This window comes from Alosa alosa, chromosome 22 (genome assembly GCF_017589495.1).
Source record: "Alosa alosa isolate M-15738 ecotype Scorff River chromosome 22, AALO_Geno_1.1, whole genome shotgun sequence".
NCBI classification, from domain to species: Eukaryota; Metazoa; Chordata; class Actinopteri; order Clupeiformes; family Clupeidae; genus Alosa; species Alosa alosa.
The window spans coordinates 11,329,595-11,347,117 of record NC_063210.1 but is presented as its reverse complement, the minus strand read 5'-3'; the positions used below and the strand labels follow the sequence as shown (position 1 = coordinate 11,347,117).

The following is a 17,523-nucleotide window of genomic DNA, read 5'->3' as shown; positions in this document are numbered from 1 at the left end:
CTCTCTCTCTCTGTGAGGCTCGGAGTTATGCATTCTCTCGGCTGCTCTTTTTACTCCTCATACAGTATGTTCCTTAGGTTCCTTCCTTTTGACTTTTGCCATGTACTTGTTTATGTTTCATTTATTTCCTCTGAAGTGTTCCTCTGAAAGACAGGGCCAAGGGAAGAAAAGAAAAAAAGACAAAGAAAAAGTGTTAACTCTTAAAGGTGTAGGTTTTTGAACATTCTAAGTTCCGCAACAATTGAAGGTTCTAAAATTCTATGTTGAATTCAATGAACCCAGATATTCTTTAGAACGTTCATTTCTCAACATTCCCGTCACACCGGTGTGACGGTACTCCTTTAAGTGTTAAGAAACAGGCCTACAAAAAGAAAAAGAGAAACGAGTCTATACCCAGCCTGAGGAGGACTGTTGCCACACTCAATAGGTCAATAGGTCAATTCAAAATTCAACAGGTCACACCCTTTCCACAAAGGTATGGTTCTCCAAATAGGTGTGAACCTACTAATGAATACATAACAAATAAAAACATTTTTAAAAAGCAAACATTTCATAAACTGATACAAAACTTGCTCTCGTTCCTTTGCACTGGACTTGATTCTCTCTTTTCCTATTCCCTGTTTGACTGCCCTCCGGGGCGTTTTCATCCAGTTCCTGTGTATGTGCTAACCTATGTGATCTCAGTGCCAATATGATGTGTGCCCATGGGTGTGAGAGAGAAAGAGAGAGAGAGATATAGAGAAAGAGAAAGAGAAAGAGGGAGAGGGATAGAATGAGAGAGAGAGTGTGCGTGTATGAGTGTGTGTCTGTATGTCTGTTTACGCGTGTGTATCTTCATATAGCTGCAGGCCATGCTTTTTTTTGGATCTTGTTAGTTCATTTCTGTCACCCTCTTCTCCTCTCTCGCTTTCTCTCTCTCTCTCACACTCTTCCTCTCTCTCACATCTCTCTCCCTCTCTCCTCCTCTCTGTGTCTCACTATCCCTCTCTTTTTTGTGCTGGAAGGGGTTGGATACTAAGGGGGGGTGGGAGGGTGGGGTTGGGGTGGCAGGAGGAGTGGTCACCATAGCAACGATGCCATGACAAATATTCATCAAGTCTGTAAAAACAAAAACGAATCGCACTGCTTCAGCCATTGAGGTTCCCAACCCAGGACTCAGCCCAGAGTATCTCAACACATCCATCCCTTTCAGTTATCCCTGACTGATATGAGGGGTGCTCAAGCTTGAATGGATCACCAAGGTGAGTACTCCCACTCACAACACCTCATCTGTCAGAATCATCCACTCTCCTTTTCACCAACCCATTATGATTTATGTATCAAACCATCCTTTGCTTATTTATCTTTGTGTCCCCCTCTCTCTTTCTTTCTCTTCCTCTCTCTCTCTATCTCTCTCTTTCTCTCTATCTCTCTCTTTCTCTCTTTCTCTCTCTTCCTCTCTCTCTCTCTCTCTCTCTCTCTCTCTCTCTCTCTCTCTCTCTCTCTCTCTATCTCTCCACAGGTTCTTCTTTTTTTGTTTTTCACTCTCTGTTTTGTAGCCTCAGGCGACAGTGGAACTTGTCTTCCTCACTCCATCCATCCCTCTCTCTCTCTCTCTCTCTCCTTCTTTTGCTCTCTTCATCCTCCATCATCAACCCCCCACACCAAACACCGCCCACCCCACACCACCCCACCCCAACCCACCACACGCTCTGTCCCTGTCACCTTCAATCGTGCTGTGAAACTAGACACACTGCCTAAGGCACTGAAAGGGAGAGAGACAGAACGGGAGTAGAGAATGAGAGAGTTAGAGAGAGACTAAGAGGAAGAGAGAAATAGAAAGAGAGAGAGAGAGGCAGAGAGACAGAAAAAGAAACACAAGTACTGCACAAGAGAGAAAGAGAAAGAGAAAGAGAGGGAGAGAGACAGACAGACAGAGAGAGTCAGAGACAAACTGTCAGGTAGGACAGACAGGGACACAAGAAAAACAGCAGGGGGTGGACAGGTGGAGAAACGTCTGAGAGTCAGGGGGAGACATCTGTGAGAGACTTAAGGACGCCCTTCATATGAAAATGCTAAAGCAGATTAGCGACGAGAGGAAAGACCGACAGCATGACATGGTTCATTTGAACAATGCTTGTGCTGAACCCCGAGACTTGCCATGCCTTACATAATCTGTTTTTGTTTGTCAAGTCCGTCCCTTGTGCGGACCGACATATATGCCCATTGGGAGCAGTACAGTTACATTAGATATGGGTCAGTGTTGATTGATTTTTAACACTAAAAGATGTCCAGATGACAGTGAGACTAAAGGCAACCAAATACTTGTATGAATGCAGAGGTTTGGATTTTAAGCGATTCCCACACAGCTCTAATTGATTCATGAGAATTCACACACACACACACACACACACACACACACACACACACACACACACACACACACACAAACACACAAACACGCAGACATGCAGGTGAAACCAGTTTAGCTGGTTTTACTAGTTTACTGAATTGCAAATTGCGCTTATCCACAGAGCTTGCAGTGTCTTTTCATTTTAGGTTGATTGTAAGGGTGAATTCACTCAGATAGGCTAACTGGCCAACCTACAGTCCTGCCTGCAAAACAAAACCACAATGCTTTTCTTTTAGGAATGTTTATTACTTTCTCTGAGTTAACTAGTCTCTAACTAGACCTATTTTGAGTTGCTATAACACACAAGGCAAGGTAGTACGTGCATGAACCGAAGTGGTTTAAGTGCACAACAGATGGCAAGACAATACAATGGAATATTTAATCAGCTGGTCGGTGCACATCTCCTTCCATGGGTTTTCCTGAAACTCCACCTTGTTGCAAACCACCCATGAATACATGCATATAGATTTAAAAAAAAAAGGTATGGTTGATTTGTGGGCCCACTTCCTGGGAAAGGTTGTAGCAAATAAATCCCTGAAATAGGGGCTAATGAGTTACCGGTAGTTTCATTTCAACTCAGGCGCACACAAAATAGAACAGCTTGTTCCGACACTAACATATATTTTCCCTATTTAATCATAATACCATCATGTGTGGTTGAGTTTGTCACAACAACTCTCAATCACTGCCTCTGCATGGTTTGAATGCAAAACATAACTGCCAGCAGAGTCAATGCCACACAATTAAGTTTAAACAAGTCTCTCTGTGTCCAACCTTCTAAAGGGACAAAGCCTTGTGTCCAAGCCTGACACTGAAAATGAGTTGCAAGCCACGTCAGCCCTTTGTGAGCACCCTAGCTTGCCCCTTCTATGAGGTCAAGTATGTCCAGCAGACACATCTGTAGTTTCGTAGTGGTCAAAAGGCAGCTGGGAGTCATGCTAGCCCTACATGCTGGCAAAGCAAGATCTGTTTGATGATGACAGTGCAGTAGTTTATCAAGTGCTGGACAATATTATTGCATCCTGATTTGTGAGACTTTTATTGAGCTTTTCACAATTAAAAAGTGGAACCATTAAAAAGCGTGTAAAAGTAAGTGCTTTTAGACAATGATTTCCTCACGGCAACAATATGGACTTGTTTCCTTATATAAAGGCATTGTCTCAACACAGGTTGCGCACCCTACATACATGTATAGGATCAATCCAAGTTTTTTTCTCACTCTGTAATCATTCTCACAATGTAATTCTATACTGACAATAGGCTATTAAGACCAAACTCTTTTTCACGCTAAATAGAAAACTGTAATGGTAAGGGTAAATGGTCTGCGAATGTTTTGTTGCAGCATTAAATATCATGACAAAAACAATGGTAGTTGACTTGAAAATTGGCCAAATTGGGAGATGTAAAGTAACTATGTGGAAAAACTTACTGTAAGTACTATAAGGCGCTCTGAGTGATGTTGGGTAACGTCACTTCTGTTAAAAAAAACAGAGAACTAGCTTGCTCCCTCCCCCTCCCTTCTGTGCAATTGAAACTCTCTTAGACGTGCATCTCGTCAGTGATAGGCTTGAACAGTTTGTTATGTGTTTATGGTCTAGGCTGGACCAGGTTGTTTTTGTTGTTGCACTTTGGAACCTGGGTACGGTTTAACTTTTACTTTAGTCATTTTCTAATCATATATGTACTCTGTGGGTTTGAGATAGGCCTACTTTATACAACACTGAAATTGTTGTCCGCTTACATTTTTTGACATTTCACGTTTGTCCATTATCCGTACTGTAGCTTATGCACTCTTGAACCAAATTGGTTTTGCCAAATTCCTTTTCGATATTTTAACGCCCTCACAAAAATGACAGGCTATGTCTAAGAGTCACATTGTAAGGTAAAATAAGACTTTAATTTGGGAACCCAAAAGGAAAAGGCTAGTCAAAGTAAGTTTATTGGCAGAATGTCTAGTAGGCTATTAAGTGCGTCTTACGCAGCCATTGGAAACAGCAGGGGCCTGTACTATGAAGGGAGCTGTACCAAAGTCCTTTTAGGCAAGTCCCTCCACTCGGCGGCCATATACCAACGTTTTATGGGCACTCATCGGGCACAGTCTTTGGGTCGAACTGCTTGGCGGTGCAAGGCTTCACGACACCAATCTTGCTCCAGCGGCGAGATCACAACACATGATTGGCACGATGTCTTCACAACACACCATATGATTGGCTCAATGTATTCACATCACACCACATGATTGGCTCAATGTATTCACATGTCGACGTTTTGCCGAGGAAGGGGTGGGATATGTGTAGACAACGGCCATATTGGCGTGACAAACTAGCCCCATGCATTTCTATTGAGTATTTTTTGAGGGCTGTGTCTCCTCATTAGAAAGTCTCTGGCTTAACCTACCCAGATGTAACCCAGGGTTACTTTGTTAAACCAGGGTTGACAAAACCTGGTTATCTTAAGTGGTGTTAATCGGTACGCTGATTATGAAGTTGATTTGTTGAGCCTGGGTTAACCTAATTGGAGTTTGTGCGCGTTCACATAAAAGGGGCAGGTTGCAGCGCAAGTCACCACTGAACTTTCAATGATGACGCGATCACCTTATTTTACGGATGAATTATTATGACAAGTTATGAGGAATTAAAACCCACTCTACGACAAAAATCAAATACGTCGGCAGTGAACAAAGCAAGGCTGTTGGCAACATATTGCAGATCGGGTAGCCTAAATGCCTAAAAGTAAAGTTTTATTCCCACATGTCCTTCAAATATGTGTTACGGAGGATTAGTAGCTTGCGGAATGTCTGAATGAGTTGAAATAATTAAATAGCCTATTTTGAGTTCATAGAAATGAAAATGTCCGATTTATTTTAGGCTATTCTTGCTCAGATTTTCAGCATAGGCCTAGCCTACTGTAGGCCTATATCCGATTTATTTTCGGACATACAGTATCCTGGCATCACCGATGGAATACATGAATGTACACGTACGGGCATTGCTATGAGACGTCTTCCTAGATCATCTGACAAAGATAACGAATTCCCTTGGCTGACAATATATATCTTTATAGAGAATATCTTCCGGGTAGGCTATATATATTTTCTGGCGGTCTCTAAACCCCTCGCCCTGGGAAGAGAGTCCCTCACGATTTGCGCTCCAATGTCGTATGGATCATCCAGGTACGCCGACATGTCTCGGGAGAAATTGTTAGTGGAGGGGTGGTAGGCTACTTGGTTCACCTCGGGTTAACCAAGAACATAACCTGGTCGGAGCAGGTTTGAGATGCAGCGTAAATTGCCATGGCAGCATACCTCGGTTAAAACCTATCCACCTTTCGTAGTACGGGTTAATCGGGAAATTACGCCACACGTGATCAAGTTACTCTCGAAATTACCCAGATAAGCCAGTAACTCCGCTTCGTAGTACAGGCCCCAGAGGGGTATACTACGAAGCACGTTAGACGTGTCTAGGCTATGTAGACATATCGAGGCTTGACAAAGCCATGACTCAGGGGGTATACGTTAAGTGATACTACGATTGCAGTTATGTGATATATTTGTCAAACTAGGCTTTCAGCTCAAATCTGTGCGCGTTCTCGGTGTTGGGATGACTTTGGCCAATCGTGTAACGTGGAGACGCACAAGACCGCCTCTATTTAAAAACAATTAGCCTACTTCCGCATTCATGAGCGATAGCTTAATCTACACTGCGGTCATTTTTGTGTCTAACCTATAAAATCAAATAAATCAATTGTCATCAGTTGTTGTGTGGTATGCACGTCCATAGTGGGATATTTGCACGCACAGCACTATTAAAGCGCATTCAGAGCTCCAAAAGGTTAGTAGAGGCGGAGCTCCACCTGTAAGATATATGACAGAATCCTACACGTGAGATAACTTCGTTTTTAACACAATTGATTGGTCAGTGGGGGGTAGATTACACGATTTGAGCGATAACTTAGCACATAACCTCCCCCCGACCAGGTTTGGTTGATAGCATAAGATACCATGGTGATATAGCGACACTAAAACAGACCCACTTGTGTGTATACCCTGGCTTTGAGCGCAACATACCTCGCTAACCGACTAATCGAGATTCGTAGTGTGTACACCCCACAGGTTTAGCCGAGCTGTTTTGGAAATGGCCGGAAGTTAAGAAACTGTGAACAACGATTCTGATAGGTCAAATTCCAGACACAGGTAGCCTACTTGCCGAAACTATTTTCTAGTCAGTGCATGCGATCAAGGCTACACCGAAACTCAGCACAGGTGTTTCCGACTAGTTTCACCTTTTTTTTTTATTATTCCGCTTCGTGTTTTTAAATGTAACTTTATACTAGGCCAAACATTTTATTTAGGCCTACAGGCTTTTTTTAACGAAACTGTTGGATTAATTCTCCCGCCAGATCGCCTGTTGGATTCCTTTTTTTTTTTGTTGCTTTGTGGTTAGATGTGGGGTTTTTGAGTTTGTGCCGCTAACAATGAAGATCTTTGTACTTTATTGGGCTGTTCTTTCAAGTATAGGTAAGTCACCCTTTTACGTTAAACGAGAAGTCAATTAGGCTACTTACCTGCGCTAGTGATTAAGGTGACCCTCTCCATGCAGCCTAATGGGCTAGGCTACTCGATACTATTGATTATGAGGATAGAACTCGTGTAGTGCGAGCGTAAAAGGCCTGCCCTTAAATCTAATGAGTTCTCCAATGTTGGCCATGTAAATTGAATGTAGGTCGAGTTCGCTTTGCTGTTATATGAAATAGCCTGCCATAAAACAAGATCCAAAGATTCAACTTCGTTGGCTACACAACTAGATGCCTTATCTAGAGTCATGTCTGGAATTCATAATGGTCATCTCTGTTCGCTGGTGATCTGTTTGAGACGACTGATTAAAATATTCTACTGATTTCCCCTTTACTCTTCCTGTCGTTTTCAGGTATTTTGACGTGTACGGCTCAAAGTAAGTATATGGATGATGGACATTTTTGACATACATGTGCATGTCGCTCACAGTTGCCTACTTAATGCTAAACTGTACTTCCTTTTGTTTGGATTAGATTGTGGACAACAACAGTTGCAGAATAGGATTGTGGGAGGATTTGATGCAGAGGAAGGTGCCTGGCCATGGCAGGTGGACATACAGGTTAGTAATAAAGAGGTAATTTTAACCTGATAAATGGGAAAATACCTCGCACTGTATTGGGAAGAATGAATAGTGAGTTAAGATATGAACAATGCTTATGGAGAGGTGCTTTTTGTAACATGAGGTGTGCATGCTAAATGAGTTGCTTGTCAGGTGTTGACCATGGAATATGCTATTAGTTAAGGAGGCCTGGCATATGGTCCATTGAAGAAGGACTAGGCCTACTAATACTAACACCATTGTTTCATGTAGGTGCACATTACATTTCAGTGGTTGAGTCTCATTTCAGCCCACCTAGACAAAGATCACCCTTGTTCAATAATGATTAGTAAAAGCTGTCAGACACATTTTCAACATAGATCCTTGGTACTGAGTTTATTGCAAAGTCTACAAGAAACTCACGCAGTTGTGTTTACAAACATTTAGTGACCAGTTGTTGGACAATTTCACAAACTGTTCGGTGGGTTTCAGTGATGTCTTTCTAAACATATCTTCCCAACCTTAGGTGACTGACTCACTGTCCCGAGCACTGTCTATAAAGGGAGAGGAAATCAACATAACATAGAACCTTTTTATGTGTCTAGTGTCCACATTAAATTGCCGGAAGTTGCGCAAAATGAGATACAAATAAACTTGCCTTGCCTGAATGAAATGACCTACTCATTTTAGCAGTGCTTGTGTTTTGGACAATGAATAGAGTGTAAAGTGCAAAATGCCTTGCTGTGCTGGGTAGTTATTCTAAGAAGCACTTTTAGAAAAATCATTTCAAGCTCTCCTGACACCACAACTTTGTTTAGACACGTTTCAAACCCATGATGTAGGCAATGGATGTCGCCAGGAGGTTTCACTGTTTAAAGGCTACATGACGTCACAGGTTTTTCACACTGGATGACTGACTGCTTGCACCAAGAAAGCTTGAGCAGCATTATTTAGAAAGCGCCTTGAATGTGGATGTTGTAGGTTGTGATGGTACACTCAGATGTCGATTAATAATTGAACCTTTTCACTGCATTTGAATGGTGTATCAACAAATGTCATAAGGTTATCAGCTAACATTTGTGACACAGTTGCTACTGTGTGTTGCTGCTGTGTCCAGTATTGGCTATATTAACGTTTCTCGAATTTGACTTCTCTAGATTCGGGGTACAGGCCATGTTTGTGGAGGAACCATCATTGCAGAGGAGTGGGTGTTATCTGCTGCTCACTGCTTCCCAGAGTAAGAACTGTAATTGTGTCCATCTCTCTAACCCACTGTAATTAGGAAGTTTTTTCTTCAATGTTTTTTGTTTTGGGAGTATTGCATGAACTCCAGTGTTTGATGTCAACAACATGGTCTCTGTCTAACCTTTTTTTCATCTCTCTCTCTCTCTCTCTCTCTCACACCGCACCGTTATCACCTTCATAGTCCAAATGATGTCTCTTCCTACACCATCTATGCTGGTCGGCACCAGCTGAATGGCTGGAATCCCTTCGAGTCGAGCCACCGCATCCGGCGCGTTGTCATCCCGCCTGAGTACTCGGACCCTCAGGAGGGGGACGACATAGCCCTGGTGCAGCTGGACACCGGGGTAATCTTTTCGGATCGGATCCAACCAATCTGTCTGCCCAATGACGACACGTTCTTCGACCCCGGGACGAGGTGCACCATCACCGGCTGGGGGAATATCAGGGATGGAGGTGAGAGGAGACGGCCGGGTTGGATGAGGGAGAGACAGAGACAGACTGAAAATCCGACTCTGCTTGAATATTTAGACTGATGCAGATTGCAGAAGATGGGGCGGATTGGGGAGGAAGTATTGGATAAAAAGACACAGAGATGGGATAGTTGAACAGGAATGTTTAAACATTGAATTGTGAAGGGGGGGGGGCAGGACTGGGTTTAGTTGGGTAAAGGAGGTTCTGTGGCCGCGTGCCATGCAGAATAAAGACTAACTGCTTTCGGGGTGAAGGAGTCCTCTGTAGGACGTCCGTAAGTGGGGCGCTTACGCCTTTTCCTGTGTCTCTCCTTCTTCATCCACAGTGACCCTGCAAGGAGTGGGCACTCTGCAGCAAGTCATCGTGCCAATCATTAGCCAGTCATCCTGCCAGTCCATGTACAACATCAACTCCAACCCCAAAGACCCGGTCAACATCATGAGTGACATGATCTGCGCTGGCTATCAGGAGGGAGGCAAAGACTCGTGTCAGGTGGGGGTCGGAGAGGAAATGGGTTTGATGTTTTGTGGTTGTTGTTTGGAATGGGGGTATTGCTTTCATTTGTTTCTGTGTAATGGATAGTACTTATTGTGCAAAGTATTCAGCTAGGCAACTGTAATAGTATTCACTGCAACTGCCAATGTCTCGCGATTGCAATGATAGATTTGGTCACATGGTAGGAAAAGCACTGACTGATAGGCGGGGTGATGTCACTACCTCTGGCTAATTGGTAAAAACAACAATTAGCTCAGGCCCTCTGTTGGAGTAGAGGTCTATTGTTTCCCGCTTCAGTTTGCCACATGTTAGGACAGAGTTGGGACGTTTTGGACAACCATTTTTAATTCTATTTCATTCAAAGGGTAATTGAACTACCTACATTTTTCTGGTCAGATAACAGTCATGACTTGTCTTAAAGGAGAATTCCGGTGTGATATTGACCTAAAGTGTGTTGAAACATGATACCGAGTGTGAACGTATGTCTCGGCTCACCTCGGCTTGTCCCCTGCAAAATCACACCAGAATTATCCTTTAATTGTCTTGGCAGGGTGATTCTGGAGGACCTCTTGTTTGCCCCATGGTCAACGGCGCCTGGGTTCAGGTCGGGATTGTGAGCTTCGGACTGGGCTGCGCTCAGGCCAACCGGCCTGGTGTCTACTCCAAGGTCTCCTCATTCAACCGCTTCATCAAGTCCAACATTCCGCAGCTCCAGCTGTTCAGCAGCGCCGGAAGGATCCAGCAGGCTGTGACCACCATGCTGCCATCCATTCTCACTCTCCTCATGGTGGCACACATATTGAGATAAGTTTTCTCCCGGACGCAGAGGTCACAACCTCATACTATGCAAAGGTATCACAAAAAGGAAATCACCTACTCTTAAGCAGCACTCCCCCACATGTAAAGTAAGAATGTAAACATGATGATTTGATCTTATTTGATGAACAGAGTAATAAGCATGTTCAAACATGGCCACTTTACTTTTTCACTCTACACTATAGCATGCCACACTTGCCTCGGAAACTGTATAGCTCATGATCTGTAGTATCTCTCTCCATGTTGATACTATGAATGTGAAGATGGCTATTTTTATGGACTGGAGTTTACTAGAAGTTCTTCAGTTTATACACATGTTCACAGTAAACGGGGACCATACATGGTATTGTTTTTCAAAAATGTGAAGCCAATTATGAAATTATAATAAGAAATTATTACAACTCATGAAGTAGTTCATTGCACAGTTGATCACATTATTGCATACATTTTTGTATCTTTTATTTTTATATATGACGAAGAATCTCATGTAGTTTTAAATGTGTGATTATTGCAATAATAAAAATCATTTTATCCATTTCTTTTTTCACCTGTTTTGGATGGACATTTCTGGGGAAAAAGAGGTAATGTCATGGTCTGCCACTAGAGTGCAGCACTGATCAAGAGTATGAAACTAATATAAATGCACAACCACAAATATCCCTTTATGTCCTTTATTTAAAAACACTGCTGGTAATGTTGTTGCAAAACTCAAATGCCTAAATGGTATCCAATCAATCACTCTAGTTATTATGACTAAAAAAAGCAATGTACAAAGTTGATCTATGAAGTACAGTAACTATTCTGTGGTAAGAACTACATCTTTTTCTTTCAGTTTTGTTCTAAACATATAGAGGTGAGGAATATCACGAATCAGGAAGTGTGGAATTGTCAGAGAGGATCATGGGAGATCCAAGCTGCAGTTCCTGCTGTAGTGATTCCAGGTCAGCTGGGGTCATTCTGTGTACTTCCAGCCAGTCAGAAAGCAACGATGCAGAGAGAGGGGCAGAGTCATTGTGACTGCAACAGAAAGCAAGAGAACAGTTGTCATTCATGATGAAGACAACTCAACTCATCAAAAGAACCTGACATTAATAACAGAGGTGTTAGTGAGGCTTTTTATAAAGAGGCCCTTAAGTAATGCTCTCAAAGGGACTAGATCTGGCTTCTTGGCTTTATTCACACACCTTTCCCTGAGGTCCGAGTGCTGTAGGTCGGTGAGGGACTGTGTCAGAAGGTCATCAAGGTCAAACCCAACACCATAGCCGGCACCACTGCCCTTCGGGGTCACAGAGAACACGGGAGGCAACACATCCTCCACCTGGCATGAGGAGAGCATAGCTGTCAAAATCGAATGTACCACACTCGATAATAATAAAAAAAGGAATTAAGGGGTAGAGAGTAGGAAGCTGATGTAAACACATTTTAATATAGGGAATGGAAGAGAGTTTGACAAGATGTTTATAAAAGATAAGATTCTGAGTTGATGACCAAAGAAAGAAATGTGATTACGGAGGCTTTCAAATTGGCATTTCAGAAAACATGACAAAGTACTAACAAAAGCTCATGTGTAGTAGGAAATCAGAAGGACCGATGCAATGTACAACACTGTTTTCCGCTATGGGGGAAAATGCTCATCATTTTGTTCTGTTAAACATACTTGTGAGGAGAAAAAAATAGAATACAAAACAAACTGGGGAAAAAATTGGCAAACTAAAAAATGACAGTAGGCGCACACTCTTTTTGTGTATTTATTTAACCATTTCACCATAACACATTTCAGCACAGCCTTTATCAAAAGTTACCAAAACCTTGACCTTTACCACAACCTTTGGCTGTGTGCCAAAACGTTGGTTAAATAAATACACAAAAAGAGATAGTGCGGCTACTTTAAATATATTTTATTGGATAACCCCCCTGGCTAGCACCTCAACCTGGGTGTGCGTCCCTCCTCCAAGCCTTTAAACAAAAAAATGACCTCAGAAGTACTCACCTGTGATTTTGAGAGCTGTAGTGTTACTGTGTGGATGTCTGGAGCCCCACTGCTGCCATCTGTTGGCCTGGAGTCTGTGAGGCTGAGGCCGGCTTGAGTGAGGTTCGCCGGGGCCCCCTGGGAAGGGCTCTGGCTGTGGAGGACTGCTGGCTGGTCGGGTAGAGTGGGGCAGAGCTTGTCTACAGGTACTGGGTCGAGGCTAGGGAGGGGGGTGTTGGAGTTGGCAAGTCCCACTCTACCAGTACCGTTGTGGGTCAGGGGGTTGGGGTTGTTTACAAAGGCGTTCAGTGGTGTCTGGAGGTGGGCTTGGGGCTGTGTGTGGGGGAGCGACTGGGGGAAGTTTTTCTGTGGGGCGAGGGGAGACGCTTGGGGCGGCTGCTGGGATGGGATCTGTGGCTGAGGCTGGGCCTGTTGCTGCTGTTGCTGGGGCAACTGCTGAGGTGCAGCCATCCCTGCTGGAGTCCCCGTCCAGCTCTCCATCGAGTTGAACACCGACGTGCCCACAAACTGACCCGAGGGCTGCGGCGGGACTTTTAACACATTGTTCTTGGGCAGGGGACAGGTGGCACCCATTACTCCAAGGCCACCTGCCCCTACAACACTTAACCCCCCTCCACCTCCCATCGCCACCAGGCCCATTTCCCCGTCCTGTGGTTCGCCCAGAGCGAATGGAAGCACAGTCTGGTTCGCAGGCAGCTGAAACATTCCAGAGGGTATACACTGTCCAACTGGAGGGACGAGTTGGGAGGAAGGTTTGAAAATTGGCAGCTCATTTTGTTGTTTTGTGGGCTGAGGCTCAGCTGCCTCCATGTTTGACTTTTGAATTGTCTTTCCTGCCGCCGACTGGCTGTGACAGCAGGATATCGCGCTGTCACAGATTTTAGTACCGTTGCTTTCCAGGGGCTGGTATTTGTCCGTGCGGCTGTCACTCATGCGTTTCCAGCGCTCCAGTAGGCTCTTGTCGTTGTCACTCAGCAAAACCCCTCCCAAACACTCGCCCTTCCTGCCCTCCTTTTTCTCCTTCTCTTTCATCTTCCTCTCTCGTTCACGCGCTCGCTCCTGCCTCTTTCTCCGCTTTTCCTCCCGTTCTCGTTGCCTCTCCTGGGCTGTGACGGGTCTCTTCATATCTGACAGATGGGTGGAGGACGATGACAAATTCACTCCTCCACCACCTCCTCCACCTCCTCCTCCTCCCCCTCCAACTTCCGTGTTTACCGCAGCAGATCCACCATCTGAGAAAAACGATGACAAGGCATTAATGCATTGATGCAAAAAGAACAATTTGAAACCCTTACCAGAGATTGTACTATGCAAGCAGTGCAGATTTACCCCTAGCTCTTTGCCTGAGTGCAGCCTTCAGGGCTGCTTTGGTGTCATCGGAGATTGCTCCCTCCTTTCTGGTGGTGTCTCCAGTGCCTGTTGTCCCTCTTGCACCTTTTCCAAGAGAGCGAGACAAGGACTGGGAGAGAGACTGAGCTTGGGACTGCGACAGAGATAGCGAGGGGACAGCGTTCGGAAAGGAAGGCGGAAGCGAGATGGGAGCCTGAGGCTGAGACAGAGGGAGGTTCTGCATAGCCTGCGTCTTAGAGGTGTGGTTGCAGGAGGGGGATTCTTCCGCCTTCGGGCACTCTCTCATCGGTTCGGTTGGTGGCGTACCCTTGGAGGACGTGGGGGTAGTCAAATCAATGATGTTGTCTGCCTGGCCGCTGTCAGAACTGGCACTTGGCATGTCCACATCCTGACACGGGGTCAGTGGTGGTAGGGAGTTGGTCGAATGTACTGGCTGCTTACAAAATTGAGGTATTTGGTTGCGGAAAGGCTGACTGGTGTCGACAGTTGTTCTGCACGTGTCACCATGCTGGTTAGTGTTTGTATTTGCTGGCTGAGGAGGATGCATCTTGCTTGCTAATGTGCTGTTAGCAACACTGGCATTCGGCGAGCTGCTCGCGCTGGAGGGCTGACTTAGGGGCCGGAACTGGATTCGTGGTTTACTGGCCTGTTTGCGCACATGGAAGTCCTGGATCTCGACCAGTATGGCCTCCTTGATCTGTTCCCGACCCATGGGCTGCCGGTCAAACTCAAAGTCAAAGGCAGGCACACAGATGGGCTCGTCGTCAGTGTCGTGGTACTTGCTGAGGTACGGGTGCTCGAGCGCCTGGCACACGCTGATCCTCTCGCGTGGGTCAAATCGCAACATGGCACCGAGCAGGTCAAGTGCAGACGGTTCGACCTGCGGATATAACTTACTGAGGGGTACAGGGGCACGAGAGGGGAGGCTCTTCACGTACGCCCGCACTCTCTCTGCGCCGATCATGCCGACCAAACTCTCGGGAGGCGTGCCCAGCACAGACAAAATCAGCTGCAGCTGATGAACATAGTGCTTGCCAGGGAACAGCTGCCGGCGGCCAAGCATCTCTGCAAAGATGCAGCCCACCGACCACACGTCGATGGCCAGGCTGTAGTGGTGCAGCGACAGCATCAGCTCTGGCGCCCGGTACCACCGGGTGGCCACGTACTCGGTCATGAAGGAGCGCGACTCCTCGGAGTGGACCGCGCTCAGGCCCCGTGCCATGCCAAAGTCGCCGATTTTCAACTCGCAGTTCTCGTTCACCAGCAGGTTGGACGGCTTCAGGTCGCGGTGGATGACGTTGGCTGAGTGCACGTACTTGAGGCCTCGCAGTAGCTGGTACAGGAAGTAGCGTGTGTGCTCGGGGGTCAGCGGTTGCCTTGAGTGGATGATCTGATGGAGGTCGCTCTCCATTAAGTCAAGCACTACATAACTGTAAAAGAGACAGGTATGAATAGATACACTAACAAAAGAACAGAAATGCAAGATAAGCACTGTAGCAATAGAATTGAGAAAGAAAAAAAACTAGCCAGTGAGCTATGTTTATATTACTTTTTCTCCAGTAAATTATCCACACAAAAACAAAGTGTTTCTTTCTATGGCACCATTTGCTTCATTTTGTATGTTACTATGTCCACTACATAGAGTAATGCATGAATAGAACTAACATGGAGTACTGTTCCATGATAAAGAGGGAGTAACTAGTGAAAACGGACAGGGTTTACTAAGAAAGGGGAATGACAGAGAGACATGCATCACATGAACAGAATCTATGTGGGTTGAGAAGACCTGGATACAGCAAACTTACACAGACTTGAAAGCCGATTGTGGGACAGCAGGCTGCAGGATGTCTTTAATTGCAATGATGTTGTCATGCTTAAAATGTTTTAAAATCTTGAGCTCTCTCAGGGTACGCTTGGCATTGGTAAGCACCTCAAAAGCATTTGGAATCTTCTTGATGGCTACTGGCTCGCCTGCACAATACAAGGACACTTTGTGTAGCACAATCCATAAGATTGAAAAATATTTGAAGTAAAAACTTCTATCAAAGCATTTCAACATCTCTAATCACAGTTTTACATCTTAATTCTGTGAAGACATGTGTTTTTATATAAAGGGATTAATGTAAAATACTCTTACCATTGTCTCGCCTCCTGGCCGAGGATACAACACCATAAGCTCCTGTCCCAATGGTCTCGATTATGTCATACTCCTCGCCAACCTCGAAGATAACATCTAGGGAGTGGGCTTTGAGTATATCCAAGTTCTTGGCAGCGACTGTGTTGGCATCCGTGGCGCCACTAATATCGCTATTGGGTGGAGGATGCGGCTCAGCCACTTCTGGGTGACGGTTTTCATTACTGTTATTCTCACCCCTGCTACTGGCATCCACTGCGTGTTGAGTTGCCATGGCAGCTGCGTCTGCAAGATCTCTTGTCCCCATTTCCTTGGGCATATTTGTGAAAATCTCAGTTCTGGGAAAATTGAGAGAAGACATCTGCTCACAAGTCTTACACATTTCACTTTACATAGACCTTCATCCATGAATTCTTCAACACAAAATCACCACGCTAAGCTATTCTAATGTGGGCTACATCCTAGGTCTAATGTGGAGAATGCATTAAAATGTCACGCATTCTACAAGGAAAAGGGGTTCCATTTGTTAAACTTAATAAAATGTAGCCTACCCTACATCTGTCTGGCAAAGCAATTCAACAACGACAGCTAAGGTTATAAACAAGCAAGGCCCTGAATAATAATTATAAGTCATACATCATCACTAATGATTTTTGAGGAACTCGTAACTCATTTAAAGTAACTTACCTTGACGTTTTCTCTGCACTGGGAACCTAGACAATTCTAAAGCTACCGCGATAAGAATACAACGCCTCTTTTTACGCAAAGGCGTGTGCGCCTGCAGACTGCATTGTCTTCCCCTCGTCACATTGTAGCAAGATGTGAAGCTATGGTCGAATTTATTGTAGTATATGGGGTCTAATTTCTAACCAAGCACGCATAATTACCTTATTATTAAGAGGGACAAGTGGTCCGTCTCATCTATCCGGTCCCAGCATGTCGAGGTTTCGTTATCTACAAACGATGTTTTACTTCCTCATACATTTCCGTGTCGACTTTGAATGGCAACTCTGTATCCAGTAAGATCTGCATCTTCTATACAGCTATCCAATAGAGGGTAAAAGCTAGTAGGCCTACAGTGGGCGGTCCTATTTGGATGAATAGTAGGGTCAGAACTTGGGCGGTGCCGGGTTTACCGGAGCGGTGTGATGGTTACAACAAACAACATTGTGCCCACACCAAATTGACTGCCTTTATGAGATAATAATACATTTGGCCCAGTTGCCCGCGATTTTTAACCGTTTATATGATTTTAACACAACGTTCAACACATGAAAGCAATTTCCTTGTTTACTTTTAGACCTAAACACATGTAAGAGCGTTTTTCTTTTATTTTTTTCATAAGCATAATGACGTAGGCTTTAGCCAGGCAGTATCAACAGCCAACATGATTAATAGGCCCACATCTCATTCGTGGCCCACGGATAGGCCTATGAGATTCCAATGCAGCAGGGTCATTGACAAACATGCACTCACTGCCCACCTGAAATATGTAACACGAGACTGCTGCTGCTGGGAC

The 17,523-nt window shown here is 44.8% G+C and overlaps 2 protein-coding genes across 3 annotated transcripts; one reads left to right on the top strand and one right to left on the bottom strand.

Annotated features, from left to right (window-relative positions):
* Positions 1-6,429: 6,429 nt before the first annotated feature.
* zgc:92313 (uncharacterized protein LOC436869 homolog) lies at positions 6,430-11,065 on the top strand. Its single transcript, XM_048232745.1, has 7 exons — positions 6,430-6,908; positions 7,318-7,341; positions 7,439-7,524; positions 8,661-8,740; positions 8,930-9,201; positions 9,545-9,711; positions 10,265-11,065. The coding sequence occupies exons 1-7, from the start codon at positions 6,866-6,868 to the stop codon at positions 10,520-10,522; spliced, it is 930 nt and encodes a 309-aa protein (XP_048088702.1). The 5' UTR covers positions 6,430-6,865; the 3' UTR covers positions 10,523-11,065.
* A 122-nt stretch (positions 11,066-11,187) lies between these two features.
* Positions 11,188-17,102, bottom strand: mapk7 (mitogen-activated protein kinase 7). Of its 2 annotated transcripts, none has more exons than XM_048232743.1 (7): positions 16,692-17,102; positions 16,008-16,342; positions 15,676-15,841; positions 13,850-15,300; positions 12,521-13,752; positions 11,715-11,848; positions 11,188-11,547 (listed from the first exon to the last, which is right to left on the bottom strand). In XM_048232743.1, exons 2-7 carry the CDS (start codon positions 16,321-16,323, stop codon positions 11,394-11,396), a joined length of 3,453 nt encoding a protein of 1,150 aa, XP_048088700.1. In that variant the 5' UTR covers positions 16,324-16,342; positions 16,692-17,102; the 3' UTR covers positions 11,188-11,393. The 2 variants fall into 2 exon arrangements, with proteins under 2 accessions (XP_048088700.1, XP_048088699.1); XM_048232742.1 differs by having other exon boundaries at positions 16,892-17,102.
* Positions 17,103-17,523: the final 421 nt, after the last annotated feature.

What these genes read in the sequence shown, in the direction of transcription:
- mapk7 (XM_048232743.1), bottom strand. Translation starts at nt 16,323, where the DNA reads ATGCCCAAGGAAATGGGGACAAGAGATCTTGCAGACGCAGCTGCCATG. An exon ending in TACAGCTCTCAAAATCACAG is followed by an intron (nt 11,849 to 12,520) that starts GTGAGTACTTCT and finishes TCCTCATGCCAG; the next exon opens with GTGGAGGATGTGTTGCCTCC. An exon ending in CACTCGGACCTCAGGGAAAG is followed by an intron (nt 11,548 to 11,714) that starts GTGTGTGAATAA and finishes TTTCTGTTGCAG; the next exon opens with TCACAATGACTCTGCCCCTC.
- zgc:92313 (XM_048232745.1), top strand. Translation starts at nt 6,866, where the DNA reads ATGAAGATCTTTGTACTTTATTGGGCTGTTCTTTCAAGTATAG. An exon ending in GGCTGTTCTTTCAAGTATAG is followed by an intron (nt 6,909 to 7,317) that starts GTAAGTCACCCT and finishes TGTCGTTTTCAG; the next exon opens with GTATTTTGACGTGTACGGCT. An exon ending in GGGGAATATCAGGGATGGAG is followed by an intron (nt 9,202 to 9,544) that starts GTGAGAGGAGAC and finishes CTTCATCCACAG; the next exon opens with TGACCCTGCAAGGAGTGGGC.